General features: G+C 39.2%; 1 protein-coding gene across 3 annotated transcripts in view; it reads right to left on the bottom strand.

The window, feature by feature from the left end:
• Positions 1–1,947: 1,947 nt before the first annotated feature.
• The window catches only part of XPO1 (exportin 1), a 34,332-nt gene continuing 18,921 nt past the window's right edge, over positions 1,948–17,358 (bottom strand). For all 3 annotated transcript variants that reach the window (XM_053972930.1, XM_053972929.1, XM_053972932.1), the window contains 21 exons: positions 16,739–16,800; positions 16,619–16,663; positions 16,350–16,531; positions 15,830–15,878; positions 15,618–15,737; positions 15,374–15,502; positions 14,626–14,784; positions 12,062–12,259; positions 11,341–11,479; positions 9,866–10,047; positions 8,891–9,047; positions 8,621–8,784; positions 7,892–8,026; positions 7,445–7,628; positions 6,215–6,321; positions 5,664–5,858; positions 5,048–5,216; positions 4,203–4,337; positions 3,921–4,080; positions 3,746–3,842; positions 1,948–2,993 (listed from right to left, as the gene is read on the bottom strand). In XM_053972930.1, coding sequence (XP_053828905.1) covers positions 2,847–2,993; positions 3,746–3,842; positions 3,921–4,080; positions 4,203–4,337; positions 5,048–5,216; positions 5,664–5,858; positions 6,215–6,321; positions 7,445–7,628; positions 7,892–8,026; positions 8,621–8,784; positions 8,891–9,047; positions 9,866–10,047; positions 11,341–11,479; positions 12,062–12,259; positions 14,626–14,784; positions 15,374–15,502; positions 15,618–15,737; positions 15,830–15,878; positions 16,350–16,531; positions 16,619–16,663; positions 16,739–16,800 — 2,915 coding nt within the window. In that variant the 3' untranslated portion in view covers positions 1,948–2,846. The remainder of the gene's footprint in view (positions 2,994–3,745; positions 3,843–3,920; positions 4,081–4,202; positions 4,338–5,047; positions 5,217–5,663; positions 5,859–6,214; positions 6,322–7,444; positions 7,629–7,891; positions 8,027–8,620; positions 8,785–8,890; positions 9,048–9,865; positions 10,048–11,340; positions 11,480–12,061; positions 12,260–14,625; positions 14,785–15,373; positions 15,503–15,617; positions 15,738–15,829; positions 15,879–16,349; positions 16,532–16,618; positions 16,664–16,738; positions 16,801–17,358) is intronic.

The following is a 17,358-nucleotide window of genomic DNA, read 5'->3' as shown; positions in this document are numbered from 1 at the left end:
GCCTGAAACAAGTACTTGGGGTGTCTTCATCAGCTGACAATCCATGTAAACACAGAAAACACCCTGAAATGTTTGTATTTATCAATGTACCTGGAGTACACAGAACTGGTTTGTTTTTTTTTTTTTTTTTTAGTAAAATCTGTATAGAAATATGCACAAAACATTGGTTTACATATAATTACAAGTTACGGAGATGTTTATATGATGGTTCATGCTTTTTATCCATATATTTTGATTTACAGTGTGTGCATTAGAACTAGAACTTTCTTAGATGTACATAGTCTTTTTTTTTTTTTTCCCACATTCAGGATAACTGCACTAGAAATATGCACACACACAAGTCAAATCTTTAATGGTATCCAGAACTCCACAGAAGCTGCATTTTTATAACGGCTGCAGAGATCAGGGAAAGGCACCAATTATCTTAAGAGAACAAGACAAGACCACAGTTAAATTTTTAGATCTAAAAGGGAAGCAAAACCTAAGATTAGAGAACTCTTAAGGTATCAAAATAACCAAACAATTCTTCTTTGAATCAACATAAAAATACATTTTGGGTTTGTTGTTTGCGAGTTTAGGTCACATTTAAATCTTCAGTGAACAACCAGACCATGAGCCTCAGCCTAACTCCAACCTTGAAGTAAGGAAGGAGCATAAATACAAATGTATGTATTTTTGTTCAGAACTGTTCTGAATGCAGAGTCAGAACCAATTCAGCGTTCAGCTCTGTGACTCACGGGATGTGCTCTCCCATCATGGGGTTTATTTTCATTTTAATAACCTTCTCTTACTTCTCTGCACAGCTTTTGATATGCTGTGGCTCTGCTGCTGCGACTCAGCCTGCTCACAAGCTATTTCATGTCCTTTCCAGACTTGTCCTTCAACAGGACTTCAACTGCCGCACTTTAAAGTGCCCAATAAAGGCAATATCGCCTTGAGGGTGGAGCAGAAGGCTCCACACTGATGGGAAGACATGAAAAAGCTGGAACTGGGAGCTTTAATGAGAGTAAGAAATGGGTTTTGTAACTCTGGCAGTATTTTGGGAGGCTGTACGCAGTCCCAGCCATGGGAGCTTGAGGAGGTCTCCAAGCAGTGCCAGCTCAGTGCTACTACCCATGGCCCTTCCCGTGGGAACAGCTGAGCTCTGCCAGGGCTGAACACGCGAAAGGAACGGGAGATACTCCCAGACACGGAAGGGCCGAGAGTCCAGCCTGGAAACATCCCAGGCACAGCTACATCCTACAGGAACACAGCTAACTCATGCACTTCTACTCCAAAGGAACACACAGCACAAAGCTAACAACTACAGCACCCCAAGGGGCACACAAGAGCTCCCTGCCTGGCTCCTGTGCCAGCTCTCTGACAATGGCTACACTTCATCCCAGTAACAGCCTGGAGATGACACCAAGTACATGGAGAAACTTTGGGAGAGCTTGACACCGACTGTTAGAGAACAGAGACAAGACACAACACATGGGGAAGCCAAGACTCTACTCAACCTTAGTGTTCATACTGCTTCATATATCTGTGAAAATCATTTAACTACAAAACTTTAGGTAGAAAAATAACCGTAGATCTTGTCTACTTGTGTTATTAACATGGACTATTATAACCTGTTTAGTCAAGATACAGTGCAATACCTCTTTGAAATAAATTGCAAAGAGTCCAGAGAGAGAAAGAGCAAGAGTACCTCATTACTGGCATTTTATAGTAACATAGTATGGAGTAGTTATCCACGGAGGTAAGTAAGAACAGCTACTGTACTTCCAAATGGAACCCAACTTAGTTTGTGGTAACTTCAAGCACAACCAAAGTCCTTGAGATGAGGCAAGCCAGAAGCAACAGTTATCTAGACCTCAAGGAAATTTTCCTACGCCTTCAAATACAAATCTTAAATATGACCACAGCATTTTCATCCAATAAAAGAATAAGCCAAAGAAAGAAAAATAAATGTAAACCAAGTTTATTTTGCTCTTAAGTAGTGTTCTTTAAGCACTACAGCATGGTAAACAATGTAAATTAGTATAAGTCATCTCAAAAGCCATTTTTTTTTATTTTATGAGTTGTTAAAAAGATGCAGCCTATTCTAACAGGATAAATATTTTAACCATTTCACTTCGAGTTAATGAAGGCTCACAAATGAGCAACACTCCTCATTGAGGAAAACAAAAAGCTGTTGTCGACAAAGCGACAGCACACACACAAAAACAAAAGAACTGTGTAAAAATAACTAACTGTACTGTGTTCCCATACTCTTTAGAAGTTGCTTTACAATGGGATGATATGCACATGATCTTGCTGCAAACTTGCCATACAACTTGCAAATACACGTAGCCTATAGCCTTACCACTCAGTCCAGAAAGCTGCTAACTGATCAGAACAAACGCAGCACTAGAATCCTCTGCTTAACAATTCATTCAGTCTGCTTTACTCTTTACCTTTCCTCCTAGACTGCAGGACAGACTAGAAAGAAAATTACTCCGAATTAAAAATCAATACTCTTACAGGAAATTGTATTATTTTGCAATATAGTCTTTTACAAGTTACGCTTTGCCTATTTTCCCCTTAGCCACAAAATGGGCATGAAGTAATTACTTTGAAAATGCCTTAATTTTCAACTTCATGCAAATCTAAATAAAGATGACCGAACAGAAGCTTAAACAATGGAAGGATATTTCACAGAAAATTTCTTATACAAAAAACACATAAGAAAAAGGGCCACTAGGTGACATTTTAATTTACAAATTGGCATCATTTTGGTCAACAAATATCCAAGTGCTGTTTTCTTCTATCACAACAAAGTAGCTGTACAGAAAGAAAACTGCAAAACTTGTTTTATTTTTGTTTTAATCGCACATCTCCTCAGGAATTTCATGTGGATTAAGGATGCCAGGTACAGACATCTGAAGTTTATGCTTCTCCTCTTGAGCCTGCCGAAGGGCTGTTTCTCTCTCCTCCAAGAATAAGTCTGATGTGTCTTCACCTGCAAATTCCTGGGATAATTCACACAAAAAACGTCAGTTTATTGTCAAATGCTTAAGGCAGAGTAATAGCTTCCAAAATTATACAGGAAACATCTTCCCTTCCTGTTCCCTGACAGGCTACTTGCATGGTTTTCTGTTCCTACGGTCACAACTAATACAAAGCAATATTTAAAGATGTTCACCATGTGTTACAGAATGGGATGCCAAACCCAGCATCTGGAGTCTATCACCATTAAAGCAGAATCATTACAATTCTGAAATACCTGAAAATTAGTCTCAAAACTAATTAACAAACTATTTCCTACAATCTTATCATTCCAGCATCTTTTGAAAAAAAAAAAATGCATAGCATTAGTGTAGTGAATTTCAAAACTCGTGCCAATTCCAAGCAGAATGAAAAAATATGGTTAAAAACACTTATTTCTCACTAGATTTAGTTCTGCAGTTGTTTCAATTTCACACTTATTTCCCATTAGATTTAGTTTTGCAGTTGTCCTAAGACATAAGGATTGTCTGCATAATGTAGAACACAAGCAATGATGTTCAAACCCAATTTATGAAGTGAAATCCCAGCGAAACAGGTTCCATGAACACTACTCAGTCACAAAAGCCATTGAACAGAGTTCTCACTGCATTTTAAAAAGATGCAAAATAACTTCTATTTCTCAAACAAGCACTGACTCCAAACTGTCCAAAAGCTTTCTGACAATATCCTGCTGAAAATTATTTTTAATTTCTTGAGAACAGCATGCCCAACACACCTTGATTTGGACCAGGAAATCCCTTAGGTGTTCCTTGAAGGCAGGAATATCCTGGTTTAAACTGAAGAGTCCTGTTACGAACAGCTTAACCTGGGCACTAACAGCAAACACATCAGTTAGAATTCCAAGAAGCAAGAACCCACCAAGAAGCATTAATGAATCGTGGCAGACTTACTCTTGCAGGTGAGGAAATGCAGATTTGAGGAGATTAGCCACATACTCCTGAATAAACATTTGGTTGTTCACTGGATTTCCAGGGTTTAAAGGAGTACTTATCTTTCCCTCTTCTACCAAGTTGAACATGTATGCAAGGATTGACGCATGCATTGTCAAACCTGCGTAGATCAAAGGCAGACACAGGCAGTTGTTATTCAGAACATCCTGTTCTGTGTGACATTATTTTGATGTTCAGAGGGGTGCTTTACAGCACCTGCCTCACACACAGGCACGCCCTCACCTGCAGTGTGCGAGGTGTCTGTGACCACAGAGAAGATGTGCTGGAGGATATCGCAGAAATACGTCTGATAGAAGCTCTGGGCAGCTGTCTCCTCCTGTGCAACGTTCTGCAGTAGAGTGTAAAGGATCTGAAGTCCTGCAAAACAGGCATTGAAAAAGTGACCTAGAGAACAGTATTCCAGCAGCTGGGAGATTCTGGCCTTTTCCAAAAACAGGAATATCCCAAGAAATCCTCATGGGCAGCAGGATGCTCAGCATGGCACATGTGATGGCTTTGTGAGGCACTGCCTCCCAGACATGGCATGCCCCTTCAGCTTCATTATACTATCATTAGCATATCATTAGCATAAAGAGCTAATCACACCATTTAATGAGTAAAACCCTCTACCCAGACACGTGTTGGCTATTTAAATAAGGAAAGATGTTTTAATGTTTAGATTTAAACAGAAACTTTAATTACTTTACTTGGTGAAATGCAACTGAAAACATTCTTTTTCCCCATCCCTAAATGGCTAAAAGAATCACTGGTTCCACAATTTTTTGTGGCACCGTTTTAAAGCTGCTGCATCTGTTCAACCATTTCAGAAGAGTGCTAATGCTCAGGTGGCAAAGAAAGCATGAAGAAACTGTAACAGTGCTCTCTTCCAGCTACAACAATGAGTCAACAACCAAACAGCCCATCCATGGGTCCCTGGCTAACACCTTGGAGCTGAGACAGAGGAATTCTATACTTCTGCAAATGAAGAATCATGTGTACAATATGCTAACTTTGATTAAAAAAAAAGGAAGTAAAAGAACAGCATTCTACCAGAAAATCTCTGACCTGTATTAAACACTTCCATTTACCTGTATCTGCAACATTTCTCATTGTGTGTTTGAAAGCCCAAATAATAGAATCCAGGACAAGTTTGAACTGTGCAGGTGGAATGGCCAGGAAGGCTGGGAAGCAGTGAGAATTTACAGCTTGAAGTAGCAAGAAGAAGTTTGTTCTATGTTCAGGATATTCTTCAAAATCCTAGAAGGGAAAAGGGGAAAAAGCCAAGTCTCCTTAAGTTCTGTCATGGCATCTTCCATTAAACAAAGCAAATCAGTACATACTGCACACTTAGTGAGGAAATACTTGACTGAGCAGTAGTGGTGTTCTTACACTTTAAATATTCATCAGTTTTAGCAGTTTGTACTACACTGACATTTGACTTCTGCCTGCAGAAGTGCAGCACTCCAAGGCCCCAGAAAAAGTACTAATGGCTTAAATCAAGAGCTAACCAAAGACATTTAAAGCAATTTAAGATATCTAACTAGACAGTTCAACTATAAAACAAGTACATTCATTTGAGCAGAAATTTTGTCAAGTGCCACAAACACGCTCTGTGACTGGAAAAAAACCATAAATCCCAAGATCCCACACGTTGCAATGAGGTCCAGGGGGAGATGTCTTATCTCAGGTTTCAAAGAGAAATACCTTGTTGATCATGTTTAATGTGCACTCAAAAACAGCATCGAAGATCTGAGGTATTTCAGCAGTGATGTGTCCCCCCAGCTTGTTGACAATGATAGCCATGGTACTGAGCACCTCGGGCTCCCGAGCAGCTGGCACGTTCCGCTGGTAGTCGATGAGAACTGCATCCAACAACGGAGGAACAAAGTTTTCAGCTACCTGGTTGGAAGAGTTAAGCCAGGTTATAGCAGTGCAGCTACTGGGCAGAGTCTCCAGCACAGTCAGCAGCCAAGTTAGTTCCTCCTTCAGTAAGAGGTGACACCTTTCCTGAGGAAGTTGAAGTTCCCATCCTCTGTCTCCATATTAAATCTCCTTGTCTCCCTTTAGGGTTACTCTCAGCTAAAATTAACTGAAGTATCTCAAGCATTGCTCAGGCTTACCTCTTTTAATTCCACTTCCTCCATTATATTTTATATACCTCCTGAAGGAAGTTCTTTTGACCAACAACTTAACACAAAGCAGAGTTCTTCTCAATTCTGTCTGAGGAGTTATTTGTATAAAATGTATCCACTTACCATCTGCGGATCATTGGACCTGCTCACCCAGCCAGAAATTAATTTTAAAGTTTCCCTTTTTACAGTCCTCATACTTCTAATCAAGGGCTGCTTTGTTACCATTTCACCTGGAAAATTTTAAAGCTTCAGTTAATTATGTGAGGTGCCAAAAAAGCCCAAATTAAACAAAAAACCAAAAACAAATAAATAAAAAACCAAAACAAAACATGAACTCCCCCCCTCACAAAAAGCAGAAACAAAAAAAAAAAACAAAACCCACCAAATTAACTTGATATTAACAAAACAGAGAATACTTGATTTTTATATCTGAATGGCAAAGACTGTTAAAGACTTCCTTTGTCTTTCATCTTTGCCAGTTGTTAAAACATTCTGAGGCAACTGCAATCACAGCAGTTGCTGCTCTAGGAGCTCACCAGGCCCACAGCCCCAGCAACTGCTTCCTCAACTTCACTGTGTCTGGCAATGATGAATTCTGGCCATTAGATCAGCTGAATGAAAGCTATTGACTTCTCTGCCAGTTCTATTCTGAATTTTGAGAAGCTACTTCAAGGTAAACCAGCTGTGCAGTTACCAAGTTGCATTTAACATTCCAGTTTCCAGGTACATCTTGTGCACTGGCCAGAAAACTGGGCACAGCACAGAATTCAGCAACTGACTCATTTCATCTTGTAATGGACTACTACAGAAGCACATTCTGCTGAGATGCCACAGGCCCTAAGTTAGCTGGTAAAAATAAGGGAGGTAATTGAGAATTCCTTCTGTGATTGCAAGCCTGGTTTACCACAACTTTCAGGCATCTTCACTCATTACATTTCTGCTAGACAGCCTTGTAGCAGCACATTCTCATCCTAAAACCCTGCTGACATTTTCTGAAGTAATGAACAAGATTCTATTTACAGACAAGACAGTCCTTTAATACTCAAAAGCAGAGCAAGGCAAAAGAACACAGGCTACACTGCATCTCAGCAAGATGCTTATCAATTTGAAGTGAACATCCTTGGTGTTCTGCATTCTCCTAAACTTGATCATTTATAGATGGTTCTTCCTCCCTCTAAAGCTGGGAGTTCTTTATTTGAATACAACATCTGTTAACAAACAAAGATTTAAGTGAGCACTTTCAGTCCTTCTCCACTCTCCCAAACAGTAAAATTAACCTAACTGGGATGTACTCTGCAACCTAATGGCAGACACTGCTAAACCCCATTTTCAGAAGAACATGGAGTTTCTTACCATTAGCCTGAATAGCTGCAGAAATATTTTCACTTAGGCACTTGTACACATTCAGCATATCTAAATAAATTCTTCCAAGCTGAATCACAAAGGGGTGGCCAACTGCTTTACATGCTCGTACATTGGTTTTCAGAATGCTACCAAGCTGCTTAACTGTTTCAGGATCCTTTAGAATATCAACATTCTGTGAAAAAAATTAGAGTTCATCTTTATTAGCAAATACAACCACACTTTGGCTTTCAATATAAAAGCCTAAGTTTAAATAATTTATTTTGTACGCTGCCTTAACAGATCACTCAAATTTATGGAATTCTCTGTCTCAGCCATCATATAATGAAGTCCAGCCTAACTCTGTGCAATTAGTGTGAAAAATACAACCAGGGGATGGCAAACATTTAGCAGGGTTTTTGACCTGAACACAGAACACATTAAAATGGAAGAGCTCACCTTTGTTGCCTGCTGAATGATGCTGTCCCACACCTGGTTGGGCAGCAACATGTACTTTTCTATCAGATGCTCCTGCACAGTCTGGTCTGTCTGTGCCCCAATCATGTATCCGACTGCTTCATAAAACGTGTGCACCTGATAGGAACAGCAACACCACAAACACCGAGGTTAAAAAGGACTAAAGAAAAACTCAGTTTTACCAGACATGTTTGAATTGTGCACTGGCTCCCATCAATCCTGGAATTATCTTTTTCCATGTGCCAGATCCACTCTGCCTGAAGTTTCAGTACATTCAGTGTGTGGGTGCACACTGTTCTCATTTCATGAGCCATGCCCTTCCCAGACATATTTCCCCTTCCTTTTTTGGAAAGGACTGGATTTTGGATTTTCCCTTCTTGGATTGCTCCTTGCTCCCTCCTTCTCAAATATAAGAGCTGTTAGAGTAGGATATTGCTCTTTCCATAGCAGAATCACCAAGTTACACGCCATGTCCTCTTGAAGACATTCCAGAAATCAAAATTCCAACTAAGTGCACTTTAATTCTCCTTCCAAACATTCCAAATGACATCTCATCAATGTAACTTGATCATGGTATTCATACCCTGACACTGTGCCTGATAAAAACTGAAGAATGTAATTCAGCCCTTGCAAAATCACCCACAACATTTCAACAGGAAGGAACTGTGCATTAATCTTTAGGAATTATCCACAACCCCAAATAGAACCTACCTGTTGTGGCTGAAGGTCACAGATGATTGTGTTAATATTGTTCAGGATTTCATCAATAAATGGCATGACCTCTCCCACCTGAACCTGGACAAAGTGTCGGCGGCATTTTTGTGCTATTTTTATGAAGGTATCACAAGCCATGTCCTGCACGCCATCGTGGGTTTCTAAATGAAATTAAGGCAGTTACTGCTTTGTATTTTTTCCTCTCCATGTATAGGCTTTTTTTTTTAATAATTAAAACAGCAAAATCAAAAAAAAGCAGATAATTACCATGCATAAATTCAAACAGCTTGTTGACTACTGTCTTCAAAAATTTCCAGTGAGCTCTCAAAAACCGTGGGTATTGACCTACTATATACATTATATTTGATGCAATAATGGCTTTATTGTCCTTTCCTCGCTTTTGTTCACAGAGTCCCAGGAGATCCTACAACACAACAGATTCTTAGTTTCCTCTTCAGGTTTGTCTAGTTCCATCAAAAGCATTGCAAGCATAACATCCTATTAACTAGCTATATTAAAGGTGCTTGCCCACAATCAAGCTCAAAATCCAAATGAAGAAATAAAAGCCCAAACAAGTGCATTAAGACTGGGGCGATGCAATCATTTAAGTTTCATCCAAATCCTGATCACTGTGTTTTAAACTAAGAAATCTCCATTTTAAATTATAACTAAGAACTCCTGCAGGGGGAGTTCAACAAGCCTTACAGTACTCAATACTGGTTGAGTAGCTGTTAGATAAAAATACAGACTCCACATCAAATAGAAAAAATTAAACTACATCTTCTGTATGACTAAAAATGAAATATTCTGTAAGCATCTTTATATGACTTGTTAAAGCCCGTTACTCTTGTAAAAATATTATCCACGTATTAACCAAACTTCAAGTTTGATCAATGAATATGCAGATATAGCAAAAGAGCAAGGTGTTAGGCTAGTTACAGTCATGGATTACTTTGTCACTCTGTTGTATCTCATAAGCAATCCCTTTCCATATCTTCTGCATCCCCAAAGAATACATTTAATCATAAATTAAATTTTATCTGATGAAAAGGCGACTTGGATCAATGCATTGTTCATCGCTAACTTATTCATCACCCCTAAATTCAGGATGGAAGATTTCCCATTAATTTATTCTTATCCACCAAGGCAGCTTTCTAAGATCACAGAGCAGTATTTCTGCAAGCTTGGTTTCTTCAGCACAAACTGAAGTGTAACCAAGCTGTTAGTTCTGCCCCACCATACCTTAATTACTGTAACCAGGAATCTCTTTTCATCTTCTTCGTGCATGGCGCCGCTGATGGAGCCGATAGCCCAGCACAGGGTGTTCAGATTCTTCCACGACCACTCCGTTCCATTCACTTGATTGTGAAGCTTTTCAGTCATAATTCGTTCCGTGTCTGCATAGTCCAGATGTGTGAGATAAACTGAAAGACATCAACGTGGAACCTTTTAAAGCAGCAGCCTGAAGCTCAACTCCAAAAGCAGTTACATAAGAACCCACTGAAGCTCTCAGGTAAAACTGTCCCATTTCCTTCCTGAAATCATGACATCATGAGGCAGAAATTTGTTCAAATTATTTTAAAGATGGACAATAAATTTTATTGAGAATTTAAGTTCTATGGAATCGCAGCAAAACATCACATGCAGGTGATCTGAAAAGTCTAAATCAATGCATGTCCCATGTGATACCAAGGCAAATTTTTATCAAAAGGCATCTGTAGGAAATATGGGAATGGCTGCCTATGGGGAACATTATACAATGTGTAAGCTCATACATTTTCTTCAGCTCTGTATTTTATTGCTGGTTGCAATAAGCCATGATTAAAGTGGAGCTGGTGCTCCTGAACAGGTCTAGGTGGAAGATTCAGGTATCACAACTCAGTCACTTGCATCAGCCCCCTAATAGGATTATTGTCTCCAATATAAAACTCTAAATCCCAGCAAGTCAAGAGCAATTTATGGCCAAGTTCAGAAATAGATTTTTACTGTACCACAGAATACAGCTTCCACCACATTCTCCCCCTTTTTTTTTTCTCCAAGTGAATCTCACAGGTAATACAATAGAAGAAATACAAACCTGACCTACATTTTCATAGAAATAATCTTGTATCTGGCAAAACAAATTAGGCTCAGGACATATAGTAATTGTTTCACGAAACAAAAACGGTTTTCATATTCCACATGCAAATGTATTAAAACGATTAATTTAACACTGGCTATACCTACATCCCCAGCAGACAGGTGAGAATAAAAACACCCACTACACCCACATACACTTTGCATCTCACAAGCTTTCCAACACACACTTCCTAGTGCATCAACCTGATGCTCAACACTCATTCCCCATCTGCATTTGAGAAAATAAATTTAATATTGAATAACATCCCAAATATCTAACAACCCTACTCCCTTTGTTCCCTCAAGTTACAATTTGGACTCTCGATATTGTTTCCTGCCTCAAAAAATTCATTATCACTGCAATACCTGAGGACAAAATTAAGCAGTGTATTTCTACTCCATCAGGTTCTAAAATACTACATGCCTCAAACAGGAAACTTCAGAGCAGCCACTGCCTCCTCCCTTTCCAGTCTGTGTAGTACTCCTTGCTGATAACCATTTCACCCACACAGTAATTCAGATGCTAAGATAACATACTGTAGCAACTCTGATGCAGCTGCACAAACCCACAGCACACAAACTGCAGCCAGTTCACTTACCCAATGTTTCTCTCATATTTTTATACAAGTTTATGGAATCAGTGTCCTTCATGAATTCCCGAACTACCTCCCCTTGATCATTCTCCACAACCAGGACTTCTTCAGGCTTGGCCATGCGGCTGACCATGAGCAATCGAACCTGGGGGAAGTTAAAACTCCATCAAACTGCACCACCAACACCCTCCCAGCTGCACAAGTGTCTCCAGAGCACTCTGTCCAGGCAGCCTCAACCACAGACAGGTTATATCCACCTATCCAGACATGTCAGCTAACAAGCCATTGAAGATAGAGCCTGCTGACTTCTCTCCCTCCAATGAACAAGCAGAGTACTTAAAGAAACCCCAACCTATGCAGTATTTATACTACAATAGTAACTTCAAAATGCTTATGTCATATTAGGGATCTTTTAAGGACCACTTTTCCCAAACACATGGGTTTTCCTCCAACTCTAACACCCCAGCCTTTCTGTTTACAGAAACTGCTTAATACAGATTTATGTTAAAATTAAGTATCTTTAAAAAGCTGAAATATCACATTAACTATCTTATTATATACTGGTGTCATCTTAAATATTTTCACATTGATTATACAACTAAGATTTGAATCAACTATAGACTACTCTAAGGTGAATTTTCTTACATCACTCCTTACATGAAGCAAAATCTCCAATTCACAAACAGAATCTGAATCTTCAGAGTGCCTTCACTTGAGCACAGATTACCTTGGACAAAACAGGCAAATAAAGCTGTCTCCTTGGAGGAACATCGAAGTGTTGGCTCCCCGAAAGCAGTGGCGAAGCCGACGTGGAGAATGGACTTTCCCTGTAGAGCTCAGCAGCTAAATGGTTCCAATATTCCAGACAAATCTTGAAAATTTCAGTTTCTTCAACTTCTGATACCAACAACATGTAATGAAGAGCCTGGAAAAGAGGGGTTTGAACACCCAGTTAGTGAGTATATCTGCAGATCAAACCACATTGCTTCAAGTTCAGTTATCCAAATCCTGACAAAATGCCAAATGAATCTGAGAGTTTGGAACAAGAGGCATTAACATTGCAACGACATTACTTACAGGTCAGAGTTGTGACTGGCAGAACAACTCCTAACCAAGGACTCCCATCACTTATTGTTCTTTTCAGAGTGTGTTTGTATTCTTAAATCTGAAATAGCCTAAAGACATCTTAGAAATGCTATCACCAAACCAGCCTGTTTGTAAATTATCAAACCCACAGCCTCTGGAGCTTCTGGCAAGGTATTTTCAGAACCTCAAAAAAGCCTCACCAGCTGGTGTCAGTGATTGATATTCTCAAGACTATTGCTGCTACTTTGTTCTGGACCCTTTGATCCTGGAATACTGCTCCTTTGCTTTCAGAGAAGTCATCTACCAGAACATTTTCAACTTCTTTCCCGACAGAACAGTCAGAGCAGGCTGAGCAGGGAAAGCCACTGATGTAATTCTGACAAGCTCAGATACCAACCAGAGAAATTAAAATTACACAGACAAACCTTTTTTGCCTAAGCTTATTATGCAGTCCCTGGTGAAAGATATAAAAGCAGTTGCCCATTAGTGAACAAACAGAATGAAATTATAAAATCTGAAGATATTTTCATAGCTTAAACACTCCAACAACTTAAGCATTTTGAAAGGTAAAGACCTCATTCAGCATCTCCACCTACAGTGTCCAAAGAGGAACTCAGGACAGCCATATATTAATCTTTATCAATTTCTCTTGGTAATATCACTTAAAATAACTGATGTAGAGTCCTCTGCTAGTCTACAGAGATCCAGTGAATCCCATGGAACTATTTCAGCTACTACATCCAAAGTGCAGGAATTAATAGGTTAGAATGACACACAGCTTTTTAAAGTAAACCTGTACTTAGGTTCTATTACACCAGAGCTTACAAAAGTTTAATTTGCAACCATTTTAGGCAGGCACAAGAACTTTGTTAAACACTTCAAGACTGAAAGTCTTCAGAATGCAGTTCTGTAAATGTCTTTTTACACAGGTCTTCATAGTACAGCCTCAGTGTAAGCAGAAACTTGAGCCTTGAGCTGTGTGCCCCTGATTCTCAGTTATTTTAAAAGCTTACTACTCGCAAATTCAGGAATTATCTGGAACTGTTACCAGCTGCTCTACTGAAAACAAAAAAGTGATACTCCTCTGAGTCCAGCTTATAAATGAGGTACAATTTGATATTTGCAGCCAATTTTAATAATATGCTTTTTTGTTGTTGTTGTTTTTTTTGTAGAGGGCTACCTCCAGAAGATATTGAGAACACTGGCTGGAACAGACTGGAATTCAGATGGACTGGATTACAGCTAATCAACCTGCAAAATGCACTTCCCCCTCCCAATATACCTAGTCTCCAGGTTTAAAAATAGCGGTGGTGGTTTTTTTCCCCTGTCTCAGGGCAGTTCCTCAGCCTACAACCTGCAATCCTGCACAGAGCTTGATTCTGCACACAGAAAATGGTGCTTCAAGGGGATATGGAGCAACTTCCATTCCCTTGGGGTGGAGCAGTAGCAAAAACATCACCATAGAACAGTTCAATCCCAGCAAAATTGCTATTCACAACTGAAACAACACAACTGAGAACCCTGTTCTTGTGATCTACCCCTACTACAGCATGAAGCAGTACCCTCAGTACTTCAGCCTTTCCAACCCTTCATTCTTATCTGAATCTCCAATATTTGCCACAATCCCAGTGGTTTTACTGTCACAGTCACTTGGTAGGGCTCTGCTACTGGTACACACAGTCTTTATTACATAGAAAGTATCATCCTTGAAGACTATTTAAAACTTTTCAGCTGGGAAATGGCAAACTAGGCAAGAAGCTGCACCAGGATGGAGGAACTGGCCTACAGCATTTGCTGGACCCTAGAGAGCAGCTCTGGATGCTCAGTGAAAACACAGACTGATGAAGTCACACCAACACACCTTCTTCACGTGAGAGTCAAACAGAACAAGTAAACCCATAGAAACAGAATGTATTCATTTACTTTGAAGCACTACTTGACACTTCCATAAAGGAACAAGTAAGAAGAGGGTGAACTTAACAGAGTTAAATTTTCAGACATTGCACTGGTAAAAGATCACTGAAAAGAGAATGCCACTGAAGCATACTAGGAAACAAACCTTATGAGGGGGTTTTGTATTTCTGACTGGATTTTTTCTCTTACCAACTTTAATTACAACAATCTAGAAATTCCATTAATATCACATCCTTTGAGCATGAGAACACACCTGCTACATTTCTAAACCAGATAAATCAAGCTACTTACCTCCATTAGTGTTTCCCTCAGATTTAACCTTTTTTCTATAAGTAGACCATGCTCCTTGAGGAACGTGCAGAGGAACAAACTGAGATTCTGAATGAAGTTCTGTTCATCATCTTTTCCATTTGAGTATGCAAGTCGGATATTAGTATTTAAAGGAAGCATCTAACAAAAAGAAAGCATCAAGAATTTCCCTTTTTATACACAACAACTACTTTGTATTAACAAGTATGTTGCTGTTTGGTTTTTATGACGAACCTTCAAGACAGACCAACATTGCCAAGAGAGGAAAAGACTTAAAAAAAAAAACCCTTCATCCATCCACTTTTATATAAACACACTGAGGAAGTGACTCATGTATCTGAATCTGAACTACTCAGAGGGGAATCACCAAATTATATAATTTTGATGTATAGCTTTTAGTAAGAAATGTTTCTATCTGTGCCAAAAATTAAAAAAGAAACTTGCAGAAGTTAGGTCAGTTTAGGTCTTGAGACACATAGTTCACATTTCCCCATGAGACAGCCCAAGGGCCCAAAATATCTCGTAAATTAATCAAATCAATAGAGCAGAAATGCAGCTGCAATCAAGTTCAGAAAAACACACTTGGCATCTTCTGATCAAGCCACAAATACCACCAAAGAACAATACTTTTCCTATCAAGAGCTCTATAATGAACATAAACCTGTCAACTTTCTACAGAAATGGATTTTGTGATATGAAATTCAAAGGGAGATTTCTGATAAACATTTACCTGTTTTAACTGCATCATGGTCAGTGTAAAAAGTGTTACAAACTGTTCTTCATACTGGCTTACACTGACACCTGCAATCTCTGTGAGGCACTTCAAAGAGACATTTCGAAACATGGGAACATTTAAGAACTATTGAGGGAAGGAAAAAAAAATAAAGAGCATTACAGAAGTGTTGTACAACTTTTCTGCAACTTGTATTTTCTGTATCTTGTATTCAAGAGCTATCATTTTTTTGCAATAATACCTTGTATATTAGTGTGCTGATTAACTTGGTCTCAAATATATACCCCAGAGGAATCCAGTTCAGAAACCGTAGCAACGTTTCCAAAGTTGCATGGACTAAGGGAGCATTTTGGGAGTTTTCCTGCAAACAACCATTTAGAGTTTATGACATTGTGACACTGTTAGGCACAAAGGGAGGAATTTTAAAAATATCATTAAAGACATGTGACTTACCATCACAAATTGACACAGTTGAAATATCTGAGAGAATTCATTGCACATGCTGTAAAAAAAAATTAATTGAAAACTAAGCATTTCCACATTTCATAAATCAAAATATCTATGCTCACAGGACAGGTCCTTAAGACCTACGCCCATGGAGGCATTCTAAAGCCACCTGGCGTAACCCCATTTTCATGGTAGTAATGCATATTTGAGGTAGCTTGAAGCCTGTGCCTGCAAATTCTAAGGAAAGAAGGAAATACAATCAATCAATGCTGAATGCTGTTTTAAAAGCGTAGGAACCATTAGTCAACAGATGCTACTTGCAGCAAGGTACAAATCCCTCCGTGTACAAAATGAAGTTGGGGATCCCCTTAGAGTAGTGCTTCAAAGAAAAATCAGTAACCCTCTTGGGCTCAAAATGGAATTATACAGCTGTAAGTGTTCACACAAGGGCTCCAAGTGAGAGCAACTATTTAGCAGCAAGCACAAAGTCTACTCTGTTCATTAAGATTTAAACATATATACTTGCCTGTCTTTCAAATGCTTAGCTTTTACTTGAGTAATCTGGCCACTGGAGAAATCAAACACTTCTTCACTCAGCAGTTTCAGGATCACCATGTTGTTCTGGCAGAGGCTCTCACTGGTCCTGCTTGCTCCCACAATGTCACTAATAAACGTCGGCCAGTGCTTCGGCCACTCCTGTTTCAGGATCTGCAAAGGGAGCCAGCCCCACGTGAGACACACAGCAATGGCAGAGACTTTATAGCAAGGTTTAAAATGTTATGAACTCTGGCATACCTGAACAAGAATCATATTCAGTTTCCCAATATACACTTTCTCTTTCTGGAAAAGAGAAGAGAGGAGTCAGGTTGTGTATAACACTCCCCTCCCTCATCCTCCCGAGAATTCTTCACTTACTTCTACACACGTTGGGTCAGATGAGGTCTTGATAATTAGGCCAACAACGTATTTTTTAATACCTGCAAAAAAGGTAGGGATTTATTTTCAGCTAGGCCAGATATCACAGATGTAGCAACAAGTACTTATGAATTCAGATTCTTCATGGTTTTAAACCAGAAACATCTCTAACAGGCCAGATTAGCCTGAGTCAGTGAGCATCCTTCTTGTGTGCTATACATGGGAAAAATACACCTTTATCAATGCTGACAGGGGATATTTTAGATGTACAGAATTACTTTACACCAGTAAAGTAATTTCAATGAAGCAAAAGACTAAGGATTAGAGTATCCTTGCAGTAATTCATACCAGGTCAAAGTGAACTCCAAGAATAAACAGAACTTCCTAAGTGCGACTCCAGTTTTAATGCCAGGTTTGCTAAAGTGCATGGAAAGCTTTGACACATCACCTGCACTGCATGCAGAAGTTTAGAAGTGCTCCCGTCTACTTAGGTGATCCATTTTAAAAACAGGAATTCCTATGCATTTTTAACTCAGAGTTTAGCAAAGCTTCTCCAGTAAACTCTTACAAGAACAGAACTCAAAACTTCATTCACTAATACAGCACAATTTCAGTGTGAA

This window comes from Vidua macroura, chromosome 3 (assembly GCF_024509145.1).
Source record: "Vidua macroura isolate BioBank_ID:100142 chromosome 3, ASM2450914v1, whole genome shotgun sequence".
Taxonomy (NCBI): domain Eukaryota; kingdom Metazoa; phylum Chordata; class Aves; order Passeriformes; family Viduidae; genus Vidua; species Vidua macroura.
This window is presented reverse-complemented; position numbering and strand designations above follow the sequence as displayed.